Source organism: Apis florea, unplaced genomic scaffold, assembly GCF_048593485.1.
Source record: "Apis florea isolate Af1SG1 unplaced genomic scaffold, ASM4859348v1 contig_3772_pilon, whole genome shotgun sequence".
NCBI classification, from domain to species: domain Eukaryota; kingdom Metazoa; phylum Arthropoda; class Insecta; order Hymenoptera; family Apidae; genus Apis; species Apis florea.
The window spans coordinates 643,910-670,630 of NW_028256845.1; the positions used below are offsets into that span (position 1 = coordinate 643,910).

The window sequence follows — 26,721 nt, forward strand, 5'->3', positions numbered from 1 at the left end:
CGTGCGAATCGACACGAGAGTTGTACAAAGAGAGTTGAACCACTTTGTTGATACGTATAAAGATCTTGTAAGGAAGAACAATTCTTTTCAATCATCCCTCTAACGTAATTATACCATACATAGATAGTATCAAATAACTAACCGCGTGTCACCCTGTTCAACCGTGAAAAGAAAACACGCGCTTTCATATAAAATCCCCTAAGAAATAAATACTCGCGATATTTCAACCGATACAACATATTACAACAACATCTTTTTCTCAGCCAAAATCGATCAAAGTCCGATCGTAAATTCTAAACCAATTTGCAAATCCTCTCCCCACCTGGAAAGATGCAAATGGATTGATCCGATACCCTTGGTCCACAACAACTTGGATGGAGAAATCCTGGCTTTATAATAACGCGCCGCGTGTTCCGTTACGAGGCGAGGGGTGAACGAGAGGGGCCCTGTAACTCAAACGCGGAGGAAGATGGCTTAGTCGTGGCGAGCGAGAGTCCAGGTAAAGGCCGTTGCACTCGCCTCTCTTCCCGATACCTCTGCCGGTCCTCTTGCATAGCGGTACAACCGCTCTTTCTCTCTCGTCGCACGTACCGGTTACATACGTAGCGCTCGACGCCCGGTGTGGCGTACTCGTCTCCACCATGGTAATCGCGTGTGTTATGTTGTACGCCGCATCGTGCCGCACCGAGAATCGACAATCACGCGTCAATTCGGGCCGGCGAACAGAGGGATACGACGTGTACGTACGCACACGATAAATCTCGCGCGTACGTACGTGCACCGATCGAGCGTGGAATCGAATCCGTCCTCAAGCGGATACCGGTTGAAATGCACGCGCACACGTGAAAATTATTTGGGGAAGGGATGATTTCACGCTTGCTCGGGGAATACATTTGCCCCATCGATGAAATCGAGTCTCGTGGTTAGAAAGATTTTATTGATCGGTTGAAATTGGATGGAGTTTTGAGTTTTGAAAGAGTTTTCGTGTGAATTGATTTTGAGAGAGTAATTTTTGTGAAAAATTTGGATTTCGAAGAATCCACTTAATATTGTTTATAAAGAAACGTTGAACGTCTGATTTGAATACTGATTTAATCTTGTTGGGACGAAACCTGTTATTCAAGAATTTAATGTATTCCGTGTAAATCAAGAGAGATTTCTTATAATCGCGCAACAAAAACAAGATTACGGTTGTAATCGAATGATCGAATGATTTTTTTTTTTTTTTTTTTTTTACTAAAACGAAAATTTAAACTTCATAAAATGAAAATTGAACATTGAAATTTTCTAATCAACGGTATAAATGTATAATTAACTTGATATAAATCATAATGATAGATCAAGAAATAGTATCAATCATAATATTTTCTCGTTACTATCAAGATCAAGCTCGACAAGAATGTTGATTTCATAAAACAAAAACGAACAGAGTGTATCTAAATAATAATATTACATTAAAATTGCTCGATCAGCTTTATTACTTCCCAAACATATACCAAATTAATTGTATAACGATTTTCTCCTCCCCTGGCCTAATAAAATTGCAAAAATTGTAACGTATGAGAATAAAAGAATATAATTGACGTATCATCAATCAGCTGTACATATATATTTCATATTTCATTTTACCTCATCAAAATTGTTCGATCGATCGATTTAATTTTCCAAGATTTCTTCTCGTATACACGTAACAGCACAATGTATCCTCGTATCCTGGTATGACACATCGATCCTATGCAATCGTTACATACCACAACAGGTTTTCTTCTTAGAGAATCATCTTAAATCGAATAACGCGTACGTGTAATTTACAACCACAAGTTTGTTGTACAACAACAACAACCCAATGCCGTCCATTAAGCCAACTTTATCCTGTCGTCTCTCTCGCCACGAATCGAATCGATCCATTCAACTTGTTCCACTACACGATACCTCCTGATCGCTTCCTCCCATTCGTTTTTCCACGTTTTACGATCCCTTTACGCACACGTTCGTTTATCCTTCCCTAACCGGTCTTTCATCGTTTATTTCCACCATTCCACGCGATACTTCATCGAATCCATTAACCTACTTCGACCATTGCTCGTACACCAGCTCTGTATACTCGGCTGTAGACATCGGGTAACACTCTCCTCCAACCTTTAATCTTTAATCTTTGGTAACTAACCTACGGCGTTGTTGAACTTTGTAATACTCTCACTTTTTCCGACAAGTTGGACGATTGTCGACCTGCTCGAAGGATGCCTTCTGCAAACTGTTTTAGTTTCCTAGAGTGACGAATGTTGAGGAAAGTATATACGAAAACTCGTGTAATTTCTAATTTTCTAATTATTAGAATCTCATGTTGAAGATTATGCTTTACATATATACAAGTTCAATTTCCAACGTTCCAGTGATTAAATCATTTTTAATTCTTTAATTTACTTTAAAAATAATAACACGTGGAAGTTGAAATACAGGTTTCTATGTGGTTGAAGGAGAAGAATTGAAGAAAAAGAAAATTTGTTCGTTTTCCAAACTGTACTCTGGGCATAAATATACCGCGCATAATTCTACCCAACCATCGAAAAATGTTCGTGAACTTTATCGCCTCGATCGCGAAACCTTTCCGGTAGCTCCCGTTTCTCAGGCTCTGATTATCATTTTTACCACACGCACTCCTTCTGCTCTTTTACATAGTGCCCCCATCGTGTTTCGTATGCGTGTGTAACAGTATCCAAACCCGCTTACACCACACAGCTAGAGACTGCTAGTCACGATGGACTATGTACCTGTCGTAATGCTTCTTTTATGGCTGTACACACGGGACGTGTACTTTATATTTTACGTTCGTTTCTTAATGGAATCGGGGAAAATGCGCAAATTGAAGACCAGTTACTCGTCGGTTAAAAATAGTAAATTTAGAAGGATATCACGATAGAGATAATTGGACTCCAAGGTGTGTTGGACTCCAAGATTATTTTAAAAATCAAAATCTTATCTGCTGTAGAACGGAAAATTAAACGTGTTTTGAAATATCTTCTTTCTACAATTATACCGTCGAATATGTAATTCTTGGTTTCAAATTTGGAAAAGATTGGATTTTCGAGTATAGAATTAAATATATTAAAAACTAGAAGCTACTCGATCTAAGCTCGATCGGTTTAAATTCTTTTCATGCCAATTATTTGAAACATCGGACTGGAGATAGATATCCGTTTTCTAGAAAGTTGCGTAGATTAATCGATGCCAGGCAGAGCTTCTTCTAGAGCTGTTTCGCTCGGTGGCTACAAAAGACGAGAAAAGGTTCACTACGCGTATGTAGCACATTCTAATTACGATCTTTCGGTCCGCCAACAAACGGTAGTTCGTTGCTTTATTGTAAAGGCGACCACATTATGCGAGACGTGAATCACGCGAGTAACAGTATTCGAAGCCGCAGTTCTTATGCATACCGTCTTAAAAAAATTCTCACTTATATATATATATATATCTAGAAAACATGATCGTTATATTATCGCTGGAAGATCAACAATTTCAAGAATGAGAAATAGTTATTAAATTTTTCCTTTCTTTAAAAAAAAATCTACCGAGTTATTTTTTGAACCGAAATCGTTCGATCTTTTTCTTTTTTTTTTTCCTTACTCAATAATTTTTCTCCTAATATTATACGATAAGTCACGTTAGGCGTTAGAATATTCGTGCCACGTATTAATCTTGAAGCGGTAATCGCGGAACCTTTCTCAGGGTTTAATTACCATCTCAATGCTGGCCGTGCATTAACTCGTGAACTTTGTTTCGCAAGGAAAACGTGAAAGTAACGTAAGCAAGGGGTCAGATTCTATAGAAGAAGATAGAAAATATAGATCTCCGATGATTTAATTTTTAAAAAATCAAAATTGAAACGTCGATACGATGATTGAATGATTAATTATGAAGGAATCAAGTGTTACAAATTTCGTCGATTTCGATGAAAGTTATCCTATCGAATTTAATTTTTGAAAAATTGTTGAATCGTTAAAATTAGAGAAAATAATTAAATAGGCTAATAATAGTTATAATTGAAAATTTACCTCACAAGTCATTTTTGAATTTTGGAAAAATATTGGAAAACTTTAAAATTATAGGATGGAAAAGCGTAGGAGTATATTCTATAATGAAAGAGGCCTTACAGGTGAATACGCACCTGCAACGTTCATTCACACATGCATCTACCGTGACATACGTTCACGTTCACACACATATAATATTTACCACGGGTAGCGTATAGTAGTAACCACCTGCTAGGGTCACGCATACCGTTTCATTCTAGCCGCATTCATCGACGTATGATGCATATGATGAGGACAACGTACGCCAAGAAGATCAAATTCACTATATTATAGACACACATATATATATATTTAATATCATAAATATATATCATTTTCATGTAAATCTTCATCTTTAACGTATTAATAACATTCTTTATCGCGGGACTAAATATCGATATTATCATAAAACTACAAGTTTGAAATTATTTTTCCAATTAATAAAATTTTATATGCACAAATTATCCGAGCTAAATTTTCTTTTAAATTCTTAAATTTCGTGAAACGATTCTTTTAGATATTTATTCTCATAATTATGCATAAGAAATTAGAATTATCCTTGACAAATTGTCCGGATTTCTGAAAAGTTGAATAAAATTACGAAATAATTTATCCTCTCTTATTCAAAGTAACTTTTGCCCAATACTGCATTCTACGTCCGTGCAACCGCGTCATTATACCGTGAAATCTCTTTCTACATGCCAAGTGTAAACGTACACAAGACTTCTCTTAGACAACAGGTAGATCTCGTAGCCGGTAGGCGGAAAGACTCGAGACTTTTGCGATTGGGCAACCGTGATGCACCTTGGTAATCGTGGTTAACTATGGAACGAATATCGACCAAGGAATGGAAAAAAAAATTACGGAGGAACAACAGACCGTGAAAAACGATCGGTCGATTACATCGAATTCGTATTTAAGCAACCGAGTGTTCGCGGTGAATAAAGCGACGAGAGGTTATCGACATTTGTTCTCTTCCTTGCATAGTCAGGATGTATATTGAACACAATGGAACATTGGTTATCTAAGTATCGATCGTTTGACTGATTGTGCAAATGCTTTGTTCCTGCCTTCTATAATAAATAATTGGAAATTTTTCTATCGAATATAATGAAATAATGTGTTTAATTCACATTGCATCGAATTGGGATAACTCGAAATGATTAGTTTTCGAAAAGAATAACTTTTAAAGTTAGAAGAAATTATCTTATTTCAAATATTCAAATATTTTCGTAAGTGTATTATAAACCTTACAATTGATTACATTTAAAAAATTTAATATTACTGTTAGTTTTATTCGAAAGAAGATAATGTTTACATGCGACGAAACAAAGAATCGTTTGTAATTTGTATTTGACATAAAATTACGTAACATCGTAACCGACCGCATAATGGCATTGAAGTTTCACAGAACGAGGAAAAATAACAGATATGTCGAGAATTATAATGACAATTACAGCTTATTCTGTCTCGTTGTTTCGAAAAACAACGTTGTACGGTACAAGGACAATATTAATGATATTCTTGTTCTCGACTAACTTTCAAATATTGCAAAAGAACTTCAATTTTTCTAAGAACAAATACATGCCACTGAAAAGTTATTTATATTAGTAATTTTGCAAAAATATTGTGAAAAAGCTTCAAGTTATATTCCGTTTATTAAAGTAAAATTTTTAAATATTTGGAATCATATATTAAATTCGATGAATTTTATAATATAAAAGATCTGTTTTCTATATGATAATGATAATTTATTGGATGAGAAGACGCAAAAATAAAAAGTTTATAACAAATGATTTGATATTGAAAAAATTTGTAAAAGAAAAAATGAAAAAATTCTGTGAAGAAATAAAGTAAAGAACGGTGACGAAAACGAGCTTGGGTTATTGACCGATTTATTAGGACAACTAGTTTGTCGAATTCCAAGACTTCTCGTGACGACTATCTATTCACCTGTGTAATCAAATACTATTATTATTTCATTTTTAATAAAAAAATTTCGTTTATATTATACTCTAGATATATTATATAAATTATCAATGAAAAATATATTTTTTTTAAAACTACTGTAACTAGTTTAATCACACAATATCTTTCAGTAATAATCATAAATAAAACTTTTTTTAGTTAATCTAAAACTCTTCAACTTTTATAAAATCAGGATGTCTCATTTATGAATACGTAATTAGCTCAATATTATCGAGTCATTTAATGCATTTTATCGGTATATCAATTCAGTCAAGTTTACCAGGAAAAGCTAAAGAACAAGTCAGGGACAGGCAACATAACTGTTATCTAAGAGGAAACAGGTCGAAGGAAGGTGGGTGATGAAAGATACGATGTATAGCAACTATAAAAACTACCTGCTGGAATTAATTGACTCGATATACGGGAACTCGTGTTCTGAATTAGGTCGAATTAAATATTTTGCTTATATAAAAAAGAAATAAAACAGCATCGTTTCAACTTAAAAAATTTCTTGTGAATAAAAGGCAATAAAAAAAGTCATGATTGATATGGAAGAAGATCGAGATATATTTTAACCAAAAAAGAATGAATTCTGAAATGATACTACTTTCTATCGAATAAAATAAATATTAAGTAATCAGCCACGACTTTCGTTTTAATTCTTATACAAAGACAGCCCATATGCAGCTGCTTATAAAAAATGTCCTTGTAATACTTAAGTAAATACATAGTGTTCCAACTTAAATAATGTGATCAAATTAAATATTGAAAAAACATGATTTTTTGAATGTTTTTGAATTAGATTAGGAAAAAGTTTCAATATCTATAACGTTTTTCGATACATTATTTTACACGATACTATTGAGTAACTATTAAGAATCAGATTGCACGTAATTTCCACGGAAATTATGTAAGAAGAACCACAAAATATATATATTATAATAACCGCATTAGTTTGCGCAACGTTAATAATCATTTTATTTCATTATGTTTAAACAACCGCGATTCGGTTTCGTGTTTGCTAATATATTTGCATGTACTAAAAATACATGTTTTAATTTATTTTTTATAAATAAAGAAATCAAAAATAAATTAAAGCTAAACTAAAGATAATAATTATTACATACATGTAATTTTCATACGACTTTCATCAAATTTCCATTTTTAACCTGTATTTAATACGGACAATAAAATAAATCGATAAGTAATCGATATCGCAACCATGAACTCGAAAAGTGGCGATATGACCGCGAGAAAGTCGCGAGCATGCGCAATCGATGCGTGCATCACTTCACTATGAATCAAGAAAATACGCGCGTCTCGATCAAAAGAATTTCAAAAGCATGACTCACCGTCAGGATTGGTGAAATATCCCCAAGTGGGGGTCGCGGTAGCTGCCGATTGGAGGACCACGGCCAGAATACTGAGGGCTAGAGCACCGGCGGCGCCTCGTGCCGCGACGGCGCGTTTTTCGCTTCGATGCGGATCGGTTGTCGTCGTGGCGACCGCCCTTACACCTTGACGGTTGCTCGAATCGGTTGCCATTCTTCATGCCGTTTTCGTGTCTTCGTCAATCTCGTGTATCATGCAACAATCCAATATAAACACTTCCCGTCTCTTCCTTTTACTTTTTATTCGATTTTATTCGATTGTCATGTTCCTTCGATTCACTTTCTCTTTTCTTTTCGCACCGATTTCTCACACTTTTTCATAAAAATTGATTCGAAAACTGTGACGATCTACCGATGTCCAGACTGATTGGTTAATTATTCAGCGATGAACATCTCATCGACGATGCACTTAATAATCGAATATTATACACTCCCGGTACGATGTCACGTAACACACGTCGAGTATGGATAGGCGCGTGCATGCACGCAATCGATAGTTCGAGGTGGGAGAAGAAAGAAGAGAAGTAGGGGGAGGTGTGTATCGGCTTAGGCGAATTCCACGTTCTGTGTCACTCTTTCTTTCTTTCTTAACCAACAGAGAGAAAACCATACACCTTTACATCGCGTGTCTTTCCCTCTCACTTCCTCCCTTTTCAGCGAAAACCCTTCTCTATATACGCACCTTACCTCGTGGCTCAACCCAAGCCGAGACTCGAAACCGGTTTTTGCGATGCGCGAACCGGCGTTGGCTAAAAATAAAAGCGCCTCGGATTCTCTCTTCTTCGTTGCTTTATTCACCTTTCGTAATTTTCTGTCTTCTCGTACGTTACACTGGAAAGAATCTTCCGGGACGTTCTTTTGACCGTTACACACGCGCACGCAACAAGATATATCGAACATTCGATCACGACTGATCGAATCTCGCGCGGTGGTCGATTAACAATCACATTCACCACCTGTCATCGCTATTCGTCGACATATCAAGATGGCGTACGAGGAATATTACTTCCTCCAGTAACTGCAAGATTTTCATTCTCATATTCTGGATACTTTTACGCTTCGAGTGTGAAATGTCACTTTCACGTCAACATTCCTTCTTCGAATTACTCGAGATCACAAGACTTCTTCTTCAACTGTGTTTACACAAGGTACGACAAAACAGATAATTCGCTAGGTTAGGTTTGTGCGCGCTGGAAATACGAACCGCTTGATATTTACTGAGATGCTATAGTTATCGATCGTACGAGGATACGTTCGCTTCATTTCGTGCCACGTCTCCTTCTACGTGTTTCGTAACCGTTCTGCCACTCACTGCGCCTTATTATATCTTAGTATCCACATTGAGTCTCTTGAATCTCTATTGTAGAATCATTCACTGCGTCTGTTTTTGATGTGTCAAAGTTTCAAAATATATCGTTGAATATATCGAAATTTCCCGCTCTTCTGTGACGTTTTTCGCTATGAGCTACAACTCTTCTCTATCGCCAACTTTTCGCACCGTGTCACTATGTCACGACGTATACGGACTCGCATACGTATAGGCGCGTGTACACGCACACGAGTTAATAACAGGTTCTCGATTAAATTCGAATCACCGGCATACGGTCGCATGCGTGTGCGCAGCAAACGTTATTCACAATATTTATACGAAATACGAAGGAACCTGAATTTCGTTGAATTATCCTGATGTCCGTGACCAACAGAGAGACAAAAAACTTAACGGAACGCGAACATAAACGCGAAAGAGACCTGCGAGATGTTTGTACTTGCGTATTCTAGCCGCGCTGCATACGTACGGGACAGCAGGAGAGAGAAAGAGGGAAAACTAGGAAAGAGAGGAGAGCAAAGGAGACGAGAACAGAGAGAAACAATACGCGTACGCGAGCCTGCGCGCTGCGCAGCATACTGAGGCGACCGGCACCGTCAAGCTGACTCGAATGCTCTTCACTGTGGCTTCTCCCTCCCTTCCTCCTTCTCTCTCGCACCATTGCTCGCGGCCACTACCCAATGCTTTCCCCTCTCTTTTTCTCAACCATTCCGTCCCTTTCTTTCGTTATTCCTCCCTCTACACTTGGATTTGCATTACTGTCGTATGCTTTCATACTGCCGCCGTATATGCCCGTTACAATTGCATTCTTGGAATGAAATGCTCTTAAAAAATATGCGGTTTTTTTTCACGGCCAACTTGAGCGTTCAGTTGAAAGAATAAATTAACCAGATAATTCGCAATGAGTGTTCAACGATGAATGTGATAAATGGAACGTTAATTTAATTTGCAGTTCATCAATTGTTAGTTGGTTCATATTCTATGTGTTTTTTGTATTGTAAATTGTAATAAATATGTAAATTATAATAATATATATTCGAGATAATATAATTTATCCAATTTAATTATTATTGATTCTATTGATATTTAATTGAAAAAATGTGTAAACTCGATATATTCAATTTAAAAATTAATCACATCTTTTGGATCTCGTTCTAGTGTTATGATATTTGTATTTCGTGATGCAAAACGTTCTCGTGATAGATTAGATTTAAGAAATAAAAGTTTGATCATAAGTAAATTTATATTTTCCTTCATGAACGAATATACACGAATCAAATGTATGTAAGACTTACAAGTAAAACAGTCGACATCAATAAATCAATTTACATATTGCTCGTTTAAAAGATTGCTTTATAACATTTAATTATATAACATTTTATTGATGTATAGATCTTTGCATAATTTTTGCACACTTAATTTCGAAATTTCGCAATCTTTTTTTTGAAAGAATTTAGTTATCTCATCATATATTTAATTTATAAATATAGATACGATAAAAAGGCTTGTTTCTTTAACAATATTTTCCTTTATTTATCGAAACAGTTGCATTCCACGAGATAAAAGGCTTATTATCGAAGTTTCATTTATCGTTCTTTTTCTTCTCAGAAAATAAATTTGAGAAATTCCTAAGTTATTAAATAAAAATTCTTGACATAAATTACTAAAATCAGATTGTTGCATAAATATATACATTGTATATATCGTATCACGAACATTAAACAAAAAAAAAATACAGGATAACATGACGCAGGACTGCATAATCGTGGAAGTATAACGATATCTCATATGCTTTACACACAATAAAAAGGAAACGCACTGCTATGCGTATGTAATGTAAAAAGTTAACGTGAGCAAAATATGATAACATCGTTATTAAATATCAGGACCATTAGTCGAGCATCACCTTAAACATGCTCGATTTAATGCGTCAACCATAATCTCGGTTCTCTTTCTCTCTCCCTGTATGCATCTCGAGGAATTTCCGTTCGACTTTGATTAAAATTATCATACAGTATCATAACTCAATCCGGTTCGCTTAATAAAATATTCATTAACATAAAAACTCGTTAATATTTCAATTTCTATCAGAAGCTTTTTAATTTTTATTAAATGGAGAGGATCTTTGCGTGTCGAATTTTCGTTAAAAAATACTTTTTGAAAACTTCGATATCGTGATCGCTGCTTATTCTTCGAACGAAAATTGTCTATATTTAATATTAGAATTTGAGGATATATAATATTTCGTATATATTACGAAATAACGTAATTATTTCTATCATTATTCAATATAGAATAATCATAATCGATAAAAAAATTATCAAAAATATAATTAATAACGAAATATAATCGAAATTGTAAATTGGAAGAATATAGATTAAAGCAAATGTCTAACGGCAAAACAAAATAAACTATTCGATGTATTGTGGTTAAATTAATTAACATTTTCTGATTAAATAACCCACGCAATATGATTTCCTTGCACGTATTTACCATTTACGCTTGTAATAAATTAACTAATAATAATGTTCGTTCATTAGCACGGCGCACCGGCAAAGGTGTGCGGCAATATCGTATTCCCGTTGAAATTATAGTTTCCACGGGATGTTTCTGGGTAATAAACTTACAGCCCTGTGGAAGCATTACGTGAAACACGTTATTTCACGATCGATCAATCGCAGACACGATCTACAAAAATATTGAAACGCTGTTAAATTTTCTTCTTACGTTCCGAGATGAAGGATTTATGCGATCAAGTGTTCGAATCTTTCTTTTCGAAATGAAAAAAATCGTTAGAACAAATAATAAACGTGTGTTCATTTACATAATCACAATTTTTGGAACAATTCAGGAATAATTCTTCTCTTTTATCTCTTCCATTAATAACAATTGAAATATTCGCGTGATAAATTATAGAAGATATCATTAAAGATTCGCAATGATTTTGCATTTGTTCAAGATCTAACTTTCTCTCCTCTCGTAAGATTATACAATTTTGTATTATCTCTCGTGTCCCCGCGTACATTTCATATTCACGGACATAAAGAAGAATCGAACAAGTTTTGCGTCCTCGTCAGCTATTCAAACAGAAACTTCTACCTAGATTCTTGCTCGATTTTCTCCTTTCTGCATTTAGTTAACATAAAATGTTTTAGCATTAAAGCCACAATTCGTCACGATAATTATTGCGCTTGTGTTATAACGATCTTACGATCATGCTTTCTCGAGCATGATACATTAACATGTTTCGAAATTTCTTTCTTTGTAATTCAATTATAGATTTACAAGCGAATGAAACGGTAAACGATTATAACGTGTTATTATTTAATTTAACTCGAGTACGAATAATAAATTTTATTACTTACTTTATACCTTCTTTAGTTATTATACGTTCAATATCGTGCATCTACGATTGACATCGAGGATAAGATTTTTTTCATTGAAAGATACGTCAATGCACAATTTTTCTTTATTTTTCCATTTTCTATTATTATTTCGTGCGGTGGCTAACAAATAACAAATCTCATGCTTGTTTCCACTTTAATCTTATCTATCAAGTATCCGTTTTGTTGAATGCAAATCGAACGAAAACCGCTTCAATCTGCAATCTACATCGAAAAAACATTTTCCATTTTCAATTGTTGTCTCGAAGAAGAATCGATTAAAATTTCCAACGTGTTTCACACGTATCGAAAACACCTCTATCTTCAAATATATTATATATATAACCTCGACGAAAAGATAGTAAAATCTTCAAAGATGAAAATTTCAAGGCAACCCCACCGATTTCCACGACAAATTTTATATTTCTCATTGAAAAAGAAAACGAGATGAGGGCAGAATACGAAACGCTTTGTCACGCTTTTCTCGAAGAGCCAACCGAATAGATCGAGATAACCGAGTTTCTTCAAGGTTGCTCGATCCGCTCTCTCATAATAATCTTACGCAAGCGTGGAGGGTGAAACCGTGGCCTGGTATCCAGGGGTGTTACGTGAAAGCTCTATTCCAGAATTTCAACCGTTCAAGGTTGATTTATCGAACTTGACGGACTTTTACGAACGCTCGTTCAAAAGCGAATCAACTATCGATCCCGAGAAGCCACGTGTTCCAGAGAAGGGAAGGAAAGATCGAATAGGTTAATAAAGACAAATTTCTGATATAATTTCGGATTTATGCAAGGGAAATTGCATTGTTATGAGCAATCGTCTCGATTATCGCTTATGCACTTCTATTCGAACGATTCACTTTGAAACTTTGGTGAAACTTGGAAATTGTTTCAACAATATTGCATCGAAATGTCAAACTCGAAATGCACAGTTGGAGAGCAATATTTAGAAGATCCTATCGGTACGAGAAATAATGGTTTTTTTCTGTGCCAATAATTCGAAAATTGCAGATTTTGATCCGTGCCATTGTTGCAACAAACAAGCGATGCATTATTTGTATTTTTATTATTATACGCTGCAGGATATAAGTTTATTGGAAAATTTTTTTCAAATTAAATCAATATCCAAGAAGCTGATTGATCGTATTCTTTTATATCTCGTTTTTAATATCATCCTCTGGCTTATTAAACTTGTAACTCATTTTTGCCAGATATTCACTTTATGAGAGTTTTTTTTATTGCTTATTCATTCCGTGTGTAATTACACGTATATATTAGCGGACGTAATTATATCAATCGTGCGAAGGATTGTAAATATTTTAACTATTTCTGCATTCCACAGATCAGTATGAAAATGTGTCTTGTTATCAGGCAATTATCTTTTTCTCTATCTAATAAAAGAAAGGAAGATAGAAAGAAGAAGTAGTTAACTATGCTTCATTACTATTCCATTAGAAGTTCCTGCAATTGGAATTACACTGAAACTACGCACGACCTTCCTGTTTTCCAGGATATACACACGACTTCTCCTCGTGCTTCTAGTTAGTCTTTTCGACGGTCGGGATTGAGGCGGGCATGCTATAATCTCGAGGCAAATTTCGAGGAAATTAAAGATCCGGCTGTGATACAAAAGTCGCAGCGACGAGGAATCGTTATTACGTGGGCATAAACCACTTTGATTTCATGCCAGGTCAACGAATTCGAAACATAAAGAATTACAATCCACGCGAATCAAAGGGAAATATCAATGGAGACAAAGGAATGTAATTAAAGTGCTTGTGACAAAGCTTTGAAAAACTTGAGAAAGTTTTATCGTTTTACGTTTGAATATTGAAAATTCTTCCTTGAAATAATTATAGTTTGTTTTAATCATTTTAAACGGGCAGAGAGTTCATGAGTTTATAGACAGGATATGTTATCACGTGTTGATCGATAAATGTGCGTGCCGTGATGTCAAGGTTGGCTATATTTTCTTAGTTAGTCCGAACCAACTGATGACGGTTCTAATTTACGGGAGGCAATGTCTTGATATCTATTTTTTTCTTTTAGTATCGTTGTCATCCAATTTTTAATTGAAATTTTTTTTTCTCATCAAAATGTTTCTGAAACGTATTGAAGAATGGAAAATGTAAGAGATCCGTTTAATTTTCGTTCAGAGAACGTTGTATTGTAATAATACCTTTATGGAAGAATTATAATATTCTTTTGAATTTCATTCTTTTTGTTTGAAATTTGCTATTATACGTACGTATATTCTTATTCTTGTTGGATTAATCATAAATTATTTCTATATAAAAGTATGTAAATTATTATCCCTTTTACCTTAGCTTGTAGAAGAGAAACCTTTGATCTTTCGCTACTTTGAGAAGAAACATCAAAAAAGATAGGAAATCGAACTATGGTTCGTTGAACTCGATCGGCGTGGAAAACGTGATCCATAGATTGTGGTTCCTTGTTGCGTCGATGTCGTCGAACTTCGTGACAGTGATTCTGACCTCGCTTTCACTGGAGAACATTTTGCAACGGATCGAGAAATACTTTTCTTTTCTTTTCAAATTATTGTATATAAATTCTTTCTTTTAATCTTCTTTTTTTTTTTATTTTTTGATATTAAAAATAACTTTTCCAAGCAACAATATTAATTTGTAATTTACGATTTTTATATTATTCGTTATAATTATTTTTGAATGTGCGTCCACGAAACACTGGATATACTACGCGTTAAATGACCTCATTACCTCAAATGAGACACATGGCAATATAGGTGATTCATTTTATTTATTTAATCACCAAATGCACGCTTACTTCTTCGTCTTTTTTCGTATCAAATTGCCTTGAAATTTTATAATACACGCGAGACACAGACATAAAGAACTTATCGGGATTTTGCAACTCTGGGCAATATTCTATTTTTCTATTAACTAACCGGTCCAATTAGAAGAGACGACACGACCTGGAAAACCAATTGACCCGAGTCCAATAAAACGTTGACACGTGCGTGACGAAAAGTGTGACATGCCCCGTCAAAAGTATCCATCAATTACATAATTGATAACACAAATATTCTAGGTGATCCTCGTTTTCATCCATCGATTCTAAGTATATCATTTTTATCACCCTGAATTTATAAACATTCTTAAATCAATATTGATAATACGTTCGACACGCTTTAATCGGACAAATAAAATAACAATTCGATATGTGTCAGATGTGGATACAATCGTCAAGAAATATTTGCGTCGAATCAAGAATTTTTCTTTATCGAAATAACGTATTTACATCTTTAAAAAAAGAAACAAATTTAAACAAAATTTCTTTCCCTAAAAAGAAGATATCAATCTCAATCAGAAATTCTTAATTTCCTCCTCCTCCTTCGTTCCACTGAATGAAAATTGATTTCCTTGAAGAAGATCTTTATTTCCTTGATGAGAATCTTCTTGTTCCATCCAAAAAAGAAAAATCCTCGAATATTCACGGTATCCAAGCGTTTCATTATACCACGAGGAGAGATTATTTACTATGTGAAGCGGACGAGTGGAGCGTAGGTCATCGTGGTTCCTCGAGGTTAACTCGTTTAACCTTTCCCTAGCGAAGCCTCGAGAAGGAGAGAAGGAAGAAGGAAGATCTGGCCGATTCGTCTCGGTTCGATCGCGAACCTCCTCGACTTCCTCGAGTTTTCGAGGACGCGCAACAACGATATCTCGCAAGTACATCGAGATAGAAGTCAAACGTATCGTCACGATCCAGTTACTCGACCCACTCGATCCGGTAATGCACCGTACAACCGTTGGACCGTTCTGGGAGGTCGTGGCAGATTTCAGCCAACCTCTCGTTTCGTGTTCTGGCCGAGTTTTAACTCGTGACCGGTCTCTGTTGGTCAACTGTCCTTTCACGCCGATACCTCATACCAATTCCCTCTATCGTGCCTTCCCCTCGCGATTCTCGGCTAATGAGAACTTTTATCAAGTGTTTGATCAGTGCTGTTGTTTCACATTTTGTTGCTCATTTTCTTGTTCCTTCGTTTTTAGAAAATTTTCTATGGTTTTTTGCGATGGTTACATAAGTCGTGGAATATTTCTTTTTCCTTTTTTTCGATCAATCGTCCCTTTGAGTCGTTCAATGAGTATACGATATATAATGTAAAGGATGAAAAGTTACAAGTAAAAAGAGGATTATACTTTTTTAACGTTTGGTATAAAGAATTTTGAACTTAATAGCTTCTTTCTTTTGAGAGAAATTTTGTTTTAGAATTTAAGAAGCTTATTTTTCCACTTAAAATATTTATTACACACTGTATCTTGCTTCGAAACGAAAAGCTTTTGCTGCGTGAAGTAGAAAGTATAAGCTTTTCGTAAAATTAAAATAAATAAATAAATGAATAAATTGTATACCTCTTGAGCACGTATTGCAGGAATTGAGGAGAGAGAAAATTATTTTGCCATTACATATATAATATATATTATATTTCCATATAATATATCGATACATGTACATCCACCTTCGATGATACGACACGATAACATCCATTATTGTATTGTTTGTTATTTATAATTATAGTATACATAGAAGTAAGTTTAAAATTTGAATAGGAGAGATATTTACCTATCGTATCTGTAAACCGCGATTCTTTCTAATTTTTCAAGAATCATTTTTATTATATATATATATATATATATTTTTTCGTTCGATTATTCTAATCGGCCGTGATCATCCTCGACGAACGATGAAAACGAAAAAAGAATAGCGACGATCCGATCGATAAAACTGGCTAGAGGAAAATACCAATCAGAGATCGGTATATACTACCTAAAAATTTTGCTAAATCGAGAATTAAGAATTCATCTATCCTTCCCAATTTTATCACCATCCCATCGAAGAGGATGACAGGCCTTTTTATTAAGTACCAGAGAATCGAGCCTCGATCAAAAAAATTTACTCCTTGTTAAGTTCGTTCGCCCCTTCTGCTAACGCTAATTTTATACAATTTTTATATCCTTGATGTTTATCAAAATAACAGACACGATTAACAAGTGTGTGTCTCTCTCTCGCGAGTAACAGAAGTAAAAGTAAGAAGTTTCTTCTTCCGTTTTGCATCGTTGAATCATCGTTGAATGTTGAATTTCGCTTCGAAAAAAAAAAAAATAAACGTCGGTCGTGGATCAATTTAACATCAACTGGAACGAATTTTAATTATCAAAATTGTTTATATATAATTGTACATATAGCGATCTCCTTGCGCTTAGACGTTTCTTCTTCTCTCAAGGGATTCACAATTTATCGTTACATCGTTCATTTGTTATATCATCGCGTTATATAAGCGGAATATAATTCTTAAAATGTATGGACCGCTTTGTTTTTTAATTATATTTTGTTATCCATATCGCGGGGAAATAAAATGAAGATCGAGGAAGATAAGTAAATTCTCAGTCCGATCTTCGCTCGTTTGCTCGTTTCTTCTATTACTTGCTTCGTTTTGGGGTTTTCGTTCGATCATTTGGCTGATAAATTCGCGCAAGGCCTCGAAGTAACGTTTTCAATTCGTATAGAAATAAGGGAAAAACGCAAAAGTTACAACGAATCACAGTAAAATTAATTCTACAAGATAAGCGTAATAATAATAATAATAATAATAATAATAATAATCAAGTGTGATTAATAAAACGGAAGAAAATTAGATAAATAAACGTTAAAAATGAAATTCATTATCTCGAGTATTATACGTACGTGGGAGGTAGATACGAGATGTCGAAGAAATAAACAAAACTTGAAGAAAAATACGTAAGTAAAAAAAAAAAAAAAAAAGGTGTATCACGGTAGATACACACTGACTAAGAAAGAAAGAAAGAAAGAGAAGCAACCGTAGGGAAGACACCGTAAAAACTCACCCTCATCCGCAACGCATACACTCGGAAGCTCTATCTTCTCTCTATCTAGTTTTGCTATTTTCACGCATCGCAAATAAAAATTCTATCCTAAACCTAGATCACGTGGCGTGCGCATAAAATTTTAGACCGATGGTAGAAATTCGTACGCGAAAAACGCTTACGCGATTCGAATATTCGCAAGATGATGGGGGAAAGAAGAAGAGGAAGAGGAAAGGAAATGAGATATCTCTGAGGGATGAAACGAAATTTTGACAAATTTTTTATACGAAATCGTGCATTGTAGTCGCGTGGCGTGCTAAAAAAAGGAGGAACGTTCCCGGCGAAAAAGAAGGAGGGGCGGTGACCGTTTTAACCCCATTTCTGGAACAGGCCCATTCGTTGGCACCGGCAATTTGACCCCCACAAATTGCATCTGCAACTGGAGCTGTAACAGCAGTCTTTCGGCCGGTGGTCGCAGTTTCCACTCCGTGGTATGCAGGCCCGCCTAAACAGGTAGATCAACGAGGTACGTCTACTCGAGATTAGGGGTTTCAGAATAATACCTTGCAGAGACATCGAGACATCGAGATGGAAGAAGGAGAAAAATGAAAGTAAAAAAGTAAAAATATTAAGTTGACACATTTTGCAATTCTCTTTCTCTTGGATTTGCGAAAAAAATTTTATAATATCTTTTTTCCACGCTGTTATCTTGATGCGAGATTGTTTACAATTTCTTCAAGTGTTGGTCTATATGAGAAACTTGTGTAATTCTTATGAATTGTTTAATCGTTTGAATCTTAATGAATTTTTGATTTGATTGAAAATATTTTAATTTAAAAAAATGATTCCGACGGAGTATCTTTTTTGCATTTTTTTCTTTTTTTTTTTAAGTTTTTATCGAATTGCAAAGAGTTTAACTTAATTCGACAAAACATGCAAATCTACACAATAAAAATATAAAAATATTAAAAATAAAATTTAAAGAAGGATTAGGAAGGATAAACAATAATGTGATATATTAATACAATAAATACTCACTTTTGTTGAGCCGCTCGCATTAGATTCTCCAATGCATTATCTGTATAATCTGAATCTGCAATCTGTAGCGAATCTTCCTCTGTAACACGCATTAATATATTTTTTAATACGACAGTTAAAAATTATTATTATACGATAAAAAAGTAACCATGAAAAATTAGAAATATAGAAGGTATAAAAATCACGACCTGGATAAAATCTTAAGCTTTCTTTCAATGTAATATTTTTTCGTCGATAAGAATAATCAGAAGCATAAAGAAAAACATCTATAACGATATATTTCTTACATGATTAGCATCGTTAGTAAGTATAATTTCTTAAATTCCTGTTATTTATTTCTTGTATTTTGTAAATACAACATTTTTCAAATTAACTTTCTTATTCTCAACTTTTGTTGTCCAATTATCCTGCTTTTTCTGAACAGCTTCAATCAAATTTATATTCACGTTGAAAAATAGCTCAACGACCGAGCACTTTAAAACGAAAGACTTGTAATTACTTATGTAAAAATATTCTTAAATCCATTGAGAGAATAATAAATAAACTGAACGTTCCGGAATAAAAGTAACACACAAACGAGAAGAATTAATAAACGTGTCACGTGATTTAAAAATAAGTAAAACGAGACTTCGTTTGGAAGGCGGCATGTTTTATGCAACAACTTATCAATATCCACGATTGTTTTCAGAACTCTCGAATCGTTCGATCCAAAAAAGAAAGAAAGAAAGAGAAAGTATCCGTGTAGCCAGGTCGATCAAACGCGTCCATTACGACAGAGTTCATAAAAAGGGTAGATTGAGAAGATGGAAGGGAATAAAAATAGAAGAAGCATACGAGCGAGAACCCTTACAAAAGTTATATTTAGTTGGCATTGTCGCCTACGTTTGTTTCCACGTTGCTATTCCATATAAATTCGTCCGCTTCTTTGAAATATGAAGCTTACCTTTCCGCACGAATAACGATATGCAACACGGAATTATCTTGCACTTCCGTGAGAATATAAAGAGGATTACAAGCATCTTGCTTTTCCTTGGAACACGCATTTGGCGATGTTCATTCATTCATTTATTCAGGAATCTATATGAATTTGCTTGAATCGCCGTTTTGAATAATTTGTTGGAAAGGAAAACGAATGATGAATTTTAAATAGAGAATATTATCGCGAATATTATTGCATATAAAGAATAGTGAGTTGTTTGTATCGAGGATTGAATAATGAAACAATGCATGAAAGTTGCGGAAGTTAATTATGTTATACATGTCGTTATACATGTTATACATACAAAAAAATTGGATAAGCATGATTTAGTTTATTTAGTGTAAATGTAAATATTTTAATATATTCAAATTTTAATTAATCGAAGTGGAAGATTTTTGTTAGCTCCAATTCTGTATTCAAACAAACTTTTACACATAAATTCTTAATCCATCATTATTAATGTTAATCTCTAAAATACAACTTTACAACTTCAATCCCTTTTGCAAATACCAGATATTTGTCTACGAAACATTATTGTAAATTTCTATGGCAGAACTATCCCGTTTTATCAAAATAATATTGATATTATAATTTTGTTTATACATAAATATATATATATACATATAACAAATATTTACTTGATGATCTGCAAATATCAATTAATATCATAAATATTTCAGTTTTAATTATAATGAATTATAGAATTGTTCATTTATCTTCTAGAATTGATATTATATGGAATATGTATAAACATAAAAGTTTGAAATACATCATGAAACTTTTTCAATTCCATAAATTTTTTTCAAAATATATAACCACTTGAATTTCATTTCTTTCTCAAATCTGAAAAAAATACTCTACATTGAGATTCCAATTTATTTACCAAGCTTTTAATTGAAAGGAGAAATCAGTTCGAGAATATAATGCGAAAAGAGCAACGATATCAAACGTATATTCGCCAAGGGGAATTCATCAATAATTCCAGCCGGAATTCCAGAGGAAGCAGAGATGGTACGGTATAAGATGAACACGCAATAACAATTTATTCCCCTTGCTTCATTTTCTTCGGTATTCTCATCAACAGCTTCTAAGATTAAGGTAATTTAACGTACCTTAGCTTTTCTCGCTCCTTCTTCCTTCCGGTTACTCTCCAATATTATTGCCAATATTCTAATATTTTCACAAAGCAAATTTTCAACCGCAATTTTACGAAATTTTACACAGATTTTTTTTTTTAAATTTTATTACTCTTCTTATTTCAATAGATTGAATTTGAATTTACAATATTCTATTTTAAAATTAGCCATCGAGTTTAATTAAATCGTAGACATTTTTTATTTTATTTTCTTTTCGATTTCAACCAATAATCCTTAACGCGTTTGATACATTGAAAACGCATTTACACCGAGGAACTCTAATTATAAAACGTTATCTGGTTCTAAAACCTTTTCTTTTCTTCGAGGAGATTAAAAAAGATCGTTAAAATTAAAATGAAAAATTTAATCATTTTATAATTTCCAAAGTGTCAAATTTGCGATAAAAATTTTTTAATTAATTTAAATTTTCAATGGTGTCAATTACGTTTCTACAATTATTTTTGAAAAAAAAAAAGTTTAAAATAAAATTGTAAATTGTTAACGTGTATCATAAAATGCTGATTGTTAATTCGATATAATGAAATTTGCCAACTCGATGTATCAACTGTTCAGAGAAATGTGTCTGTGAGTGGCAGCAGTTGTTACGAACGTGCCGACGCAATACATTCGTTTGCCAAATGTCTGCTCATATACGAATTTATACTACTAGCTGCAACCCTCGACCGCAAATAGACCTTTCCTGGTTTAAACGCGGATTATCACGACAAATCAAACGATTATATTAATTGTTTCTTGAAACGTTCAACGTATGAAATTTAAGATTTGTTATTTTTTTGCAAATTGACTAGAAATTTGTTACATTAAAACCTTTATATCTCGAACAAGAAAGCACGAAAGAATTTTCTATAATGAAAGCAATATTTATAATATAAAATTCTTTTCTTTCTTTCACATTTAGATCCACGTGCAATTTTTGTGCAAAATATTTTTTTTTTTATTATACGCGATAAGAGATCTCTATTAATTATTATAACGAATTTAATGAATTCGTATCGTATGTTTGTCTTCGAGGAAAATAATTCGAGTTAATGAAGAGTATTAAAATTTATTATGTATATTATATTTATTTAACTAATTATTCTCCATAGTTTCCTGTAATTTATGTTTGATTGTCATCCATTGTAAATATGAAAATTATTCGCTACTTGCATGGCAAATAATTGTTAGCAAACTAATACGATTGAAACATGTCAATAGTAAAATATTGAAATCAAATATTTAAATGCATTTATTAGTTACGATACGAAATGGAAAAATATAAATAGGAATGAAAAGTCAAACGTGAATTTAAATATAGACAGTGTTATTCTTGTTTTCAATTTGTCACTTATGCATGACTGAATTAATTAAAACTAAAAAAAGAAATCTTGAAACTTCAAAGCTATATTTAAAACTTCAATCGAAAAGCATGTTGTGTTGATTAAAATTAATTAAATAAATGAATTTATTTAATCATCAAAAGAACAATATCCATACTTTCGTTATTAAAATTTCCTCGAGAAAAATTTTTATTTAACAAAATTCTTCGATTAAAATGAAATTTCTAAAAGGTCATCTTTAATTATCGTCTTTGTCAAACAAGTTCCTATTTTCCTATTTTCTTTGACAATACCTTCGTACTATATTTTCATTAAAGTTACCAAACTTCGATCCATTCATTCATACATATAATTTTTACTAGATCTTATTCACAAATATTGAGTTGATAGAAAACTTATGTCAATTTTGTAGTAAGTACAAAAGTAAATTAATTTGTTACAATATATTCATATATTTGAGATTTCATTTCATCATTTCGTATAATATATTTTTTTATACTAATATCAATAATCATTGACTCTTTCGTTAAAATAATCTATCAGATCAATTTTGTACTTTAAAATCGATCGTGAAACCAACATTTACAACACTTATAATATTTATTTCAAAAATACAAAAAATATTTTAAAATTATACATTTTTTTTTTTTACATTCGTCTGACAATTGATTTTTATCTGACAAAAACACAATATTTTTTCACCATGAAGTATATCATACTCTTCATAAAACGAATTCATTGCCTTAACACCAGAAAATCAAAAACAACGACAAACGCTTTTCTATTAGCTCAATAGTTAACTAACAACAACAACTACAAAAAAAAAAACTAAAAGAAGAAGAAATAAAACTACTCACCATCATCGATGTAGGGGCTTCCGAAGGTTCTGTCGGTGAAAATTGCGACCGTCAACAAGCAGAACAACCAGAACAATCCAAACTTCATGACTTCTCCTTCTCTTTCTCTCTCTTTCTTTCTCGGTTAAAAAAAAAATCAAAGGATCGACCGATTTCTCGATTCGAGCGGATTAGAGATTCGTCCCCGTAGGATCGTATCCTTTTCTGACTGCTGCCGGGGTGCAAGTGAGGTTTCCACGTCGGACCGGTAGCTTATATAGACGCGGGAGGCGTGGCGATCTCGCCCCCACGAGGATCTCTCTCTCTTTCTCTCTCTCTCTCTCTCTCTCTTCACAGAGGATCAGATAAAACTTCGGTTCGAGGTTCCAAGCCTCGTTTCGCGGTGTCTGGACAACGGTTTTCACCCTGGTTTACGAGCCATCTGGAAGATGGATATCCGGAGGACGAAGATTCGAGGTTGGAAGAGAGTGGAAGGTTGATTCTTTTCTGTGACGATGCAAAGGGTAAGCCATCCTTGGCACGAGCAACTGGTTGCGAAGCAACTGGTACCCTCGCTGTGTGCCCTATCGTGCCGCTGCTCGTAATGCGATTTACGTTTCCGTCACGTTTGCCACGCGGATTATTCTCAATCGTCTCGCTTATTCTGCATTCACTCATCCTTACGCCGCCACGATTCCCAATGATTTCATCCTGGATGAATATAAATTCGAGGATTAGGCTTTTAGATGCTAGGTGGATCGTGAGTAGGTGGAAGATTTGAAAGACGCTGAAGAGGATTGAGGAAGAGGGGTGGAGGGAGGAGTGAAAGATGAAAAACTTGGAAAACGTCCCATCCCGAGTGGCCATCCATGTGGCGGTGTTTTAACGAGGATTCAAGATTGATATTTTTTTTCTTTTCTTTTTTTTTTTTTTTTCTTTCTTGTTATTCCTTATCAAGAGGATTACGAAAAGGGGGATAATGAAACCAAGGAATAATGGGATAAGAAGGCTTTTAATATCTTGATTTTATGGAGGATAAAGTAGAGGAAATTGAATAAAAGTAAAGTCTTGCATTGCGTACATAGCATACTATAATAAAATGTATAACGCGAATTGCAGCATGATATAATCCAAGATTAAAGAATTGATCTTGGAGCAAGTGATATTGTTTGTATTGTTAAATAAACTTATGGATTTATAGATCCATTTTCTGGAAGAGAAAATCGTTTACATAATTCTCCAGTTATGAACTACATGCATCGTTAAAATATCTTCCTCGAATCTCATTTTCCATTGTTCCAAAATTCAATTTATCCTTTGTTATAATCACAATTGTCGTTTATCGGTAGGTTGTATTCGTGCAATCTTATTTTATAGAAAAATAAATAAATTAAATATCATTTAATACACATTTGTATTCATATATATATATATATATGTCTTAATTCATGAGATAAATATATCTGTTTATTTTTAATTAGAATATTTTTTTTCTTTCATTAACACTGATAATATATCGTTCAATCTATGTGATCAATTAGAAACCGTGGTCATCAGCTCATTTTAATAAATTAGCTGTTACGGAACATTAATCTTTATACAAAATAGAGTACACAGTACGATGAATGTTAATAGCAAGGGTCAGAGACGATATATTTAATATCTCGTGGAAGATGTATATCCAAAGCAATGAAAAATTGTTTTTTCGTTTGTTCCATTTGCATAATAGATTTAAGATATAAATGAATCATAGTTAAACGAAATTATATAAATCAATTACATTTAATCGTATTCGAAGAAGATTTTTGTCACGTTTATTTTTTCGACTGAATCTGACTGTGGACAAAATGATGAAGAAAAGTTTCATTCAATCTAACATTACGAATCTACTGATCATCGTTTGCAAATTTTGACATGAACTATGGAGTGTGTATTTTAAATTTCTTCTGTTTTTTTAAAATTAATTTAACTTCTTATATTTTAATTTCATTTCCTGTTATATATTCAATAAAAATATGTAGAATTTAATTATATTAAAATATTATATTTGACATTTACTTTTACTAGTGTATATATATATATCGAATTAATATTTTTTGTTACCATATTATCATTGAATATTATAATTGACATAATTATAAAAGTGATATTAATATCAGCATCTAATGATGCAGATATATTGATATAATCAATACTCTTATAATAAAATTAATATTCATCGTAAATATCATTGAATTATTATTGCAAAATTTAATTAAGAAAACGAATAAAATTATCCGATTAAAATTTTTTAATAACTATATTTAACTTCGTTTAACAAACAGTATATTTGTTTTTTATTTTTCAAGCGAAAAAAATTAATAATAAAGATTTTAATCGTTGTATTCCATTTTAAAAAAATATTTAATTACATAGAAAAATCTGTTGAAACGTGTGGAAAATTTTTTTGTTAAAAAATCGAAACGTTATTTTTGTAATGTTTCAATTTTCGCGAGTAATTTCCGTTTTTATCCATGATATGCCAGATATAAATTATTATAGAATTAGGAAAAAATAAATCTTATTTTATATCTAAATTAAAAAATCTATATCCATCTGTGAAAAAAAAAGAAAAAAGAAAAGATTTTTTTTAACAACATTTTACATGATTTTATTTTTCGTGTTATCAGTTTAATCAAACTTTATTATAAAAAAAAAAAATTAAACACTATTTTATACTTGTACGAATAGAACAATTATTTGCTATACATAAAATTATTCAATTAATTATTGCCATGTTCGAATTGTTATTGTATCATAATTTAACGTACATCCACTCGATCCAATCGATCTTTTAAAACAAATAATAGAAATTCTACTAGATTACAAAGATAATATCGAGAAATGTTCTGAAAATGAACAGGAGGAACTTTGTTCTTCGTCAGAATTTTGAAAAGGAGAGCAAGGACATGTATACGCAATGAAGAAACCGCATTTGTCTTTCGAGAAGAGTTGGGAGACGTGCGTGGGCAGTCGATAGCAAGAGGGTTGGAAGTTAAAGTATATAAGAAACTCTTCTGAATGATGACGTAAAGACATTTCTCAGACAAAATGACAATTCTTTGATTTGAAACAAAAATTAAATAATCTCACGAAGATGATTGTATAAAATAAAATATTTTAAAATATATCTATTTTATAATTATATTATATCTAAATTATGCTAAATTTTTTTACAATTGTTTAAAAATATCTATTGTATATATTTCACGACATTCTATAAAATTCGTTTGATATTAGTAAAATTTAATATAAAAGAATTATATATAATTATATGTAATTTTAATATTGATTAATTGATAATTTTCTATATATAAAAATATTCGTAAAATTTTTAAATTATTATAC

At 32.9% G+C, this 26,721-nt stretch overlaps 2 protein-coding genes and 1 long non-coding RNA gene across 8 annotated transcripts in view; 1 reads left to right on the forward strand and 2 right to left on the reverse strand.

Annotated features, from left to right (window-relative positions):
* LOC100867393 (uncharacterized) overlaps positions 1 to 9,337 on the reverse strand; it is a 48,367-nt gene extending 39,030 nt beyond the window's left edge. For all 5 annotated transcript variants that reach the window (XR_015294462.1, XR_015294461.1, XM_086915295.1 and 2 more), the window contains exon 1: positions 7,391 to 9,337. Coding sequence is in view for 3 of the 5 variants with exons in the window: in XM_086915295.1 (XP_086771421.1) it covers positions 7,391 to 7,583 (193 nt within the window). In the remaining 2 variants the exon portion in view is untranslated. The remainder of the gene's footprint in view (positions 1 to 7,390) is intronic.
* LOC147656416 (uncharacterized) lies at positions 8,391 to 14,761 on the forward strand. The gene is made up of 2 exons (XR_015294465.1): positions 8,391 to 8,577; positions 14,469 to 14,761. It is a non-coding gene; the product is annotated as an uncharacterized LOC147656416 (long non-coding RNA).
* A 1,821-nt stretch (positions 14,762 to 16,582) lies between these two features.
* On the reverse strand, positions 16,583 to 23,585 carry LOC100867084 (xibalbin-1). Of its 2 annotated transcripts, none has more exons than XM_003691329.4 (3): positions 23,356 to 23,585; positions 19,044 to 19,122; positions 16,583 to 18,537 (listed from the first exon to the last, which is right to left on the reverse strand). In XM_003691329.4, exons 1-3 carry the CDS (start codon positions 23,441 to 23,443, stop codon positions 18,375 to 18,377), a joined length of 330 nt encoding a protein of 109 aa, XP_003691377.1. In that variant the 5' UTR covers positions 23,444 to 23,585; the 3' UTR covers positions 16,583 to 18,374. The 2 variants fall into 2 exon arrangements, with proteins under 2 accessions (XP_003691377.1, XP_003691378.1); XM_003691330.4 differs by having other exon boundaries at positions 16,583 to 18,510; positions 23,356 to 23,583.
* Between the last annotated feature and the right edge of the window lie 3,136 nt (positions 23,586 to 26,721).

What these genes read in the sequence shown, in the direction of transcription:
- LOC100867084 (XM_003691329.4), bottom strand. Translation starts at nt 23,443, where the DNA reads ATGAAGTTTGGATTGTTCTGGTTGTTCTGCTTGTTGACGGTCGCAATT. An exon ending in AAGCCCCTACATCGATGATG is followed by an intron (nt 19,123 to 23,355) that starts GTGAGTAGTTTT and finishes TGCGTGTTACAG; the next exon opens with AGGAAGATTCGCTACAGATT. An exon ending in ATGCGAGCGGCTCAACAAAA is followed by an intron (nt 18,538 to 19,043) that starts GTGAGTATTTAT and finishes AATCTCGAGTAG; the next exon opens with ACGTACCTCGTTGATCTACC.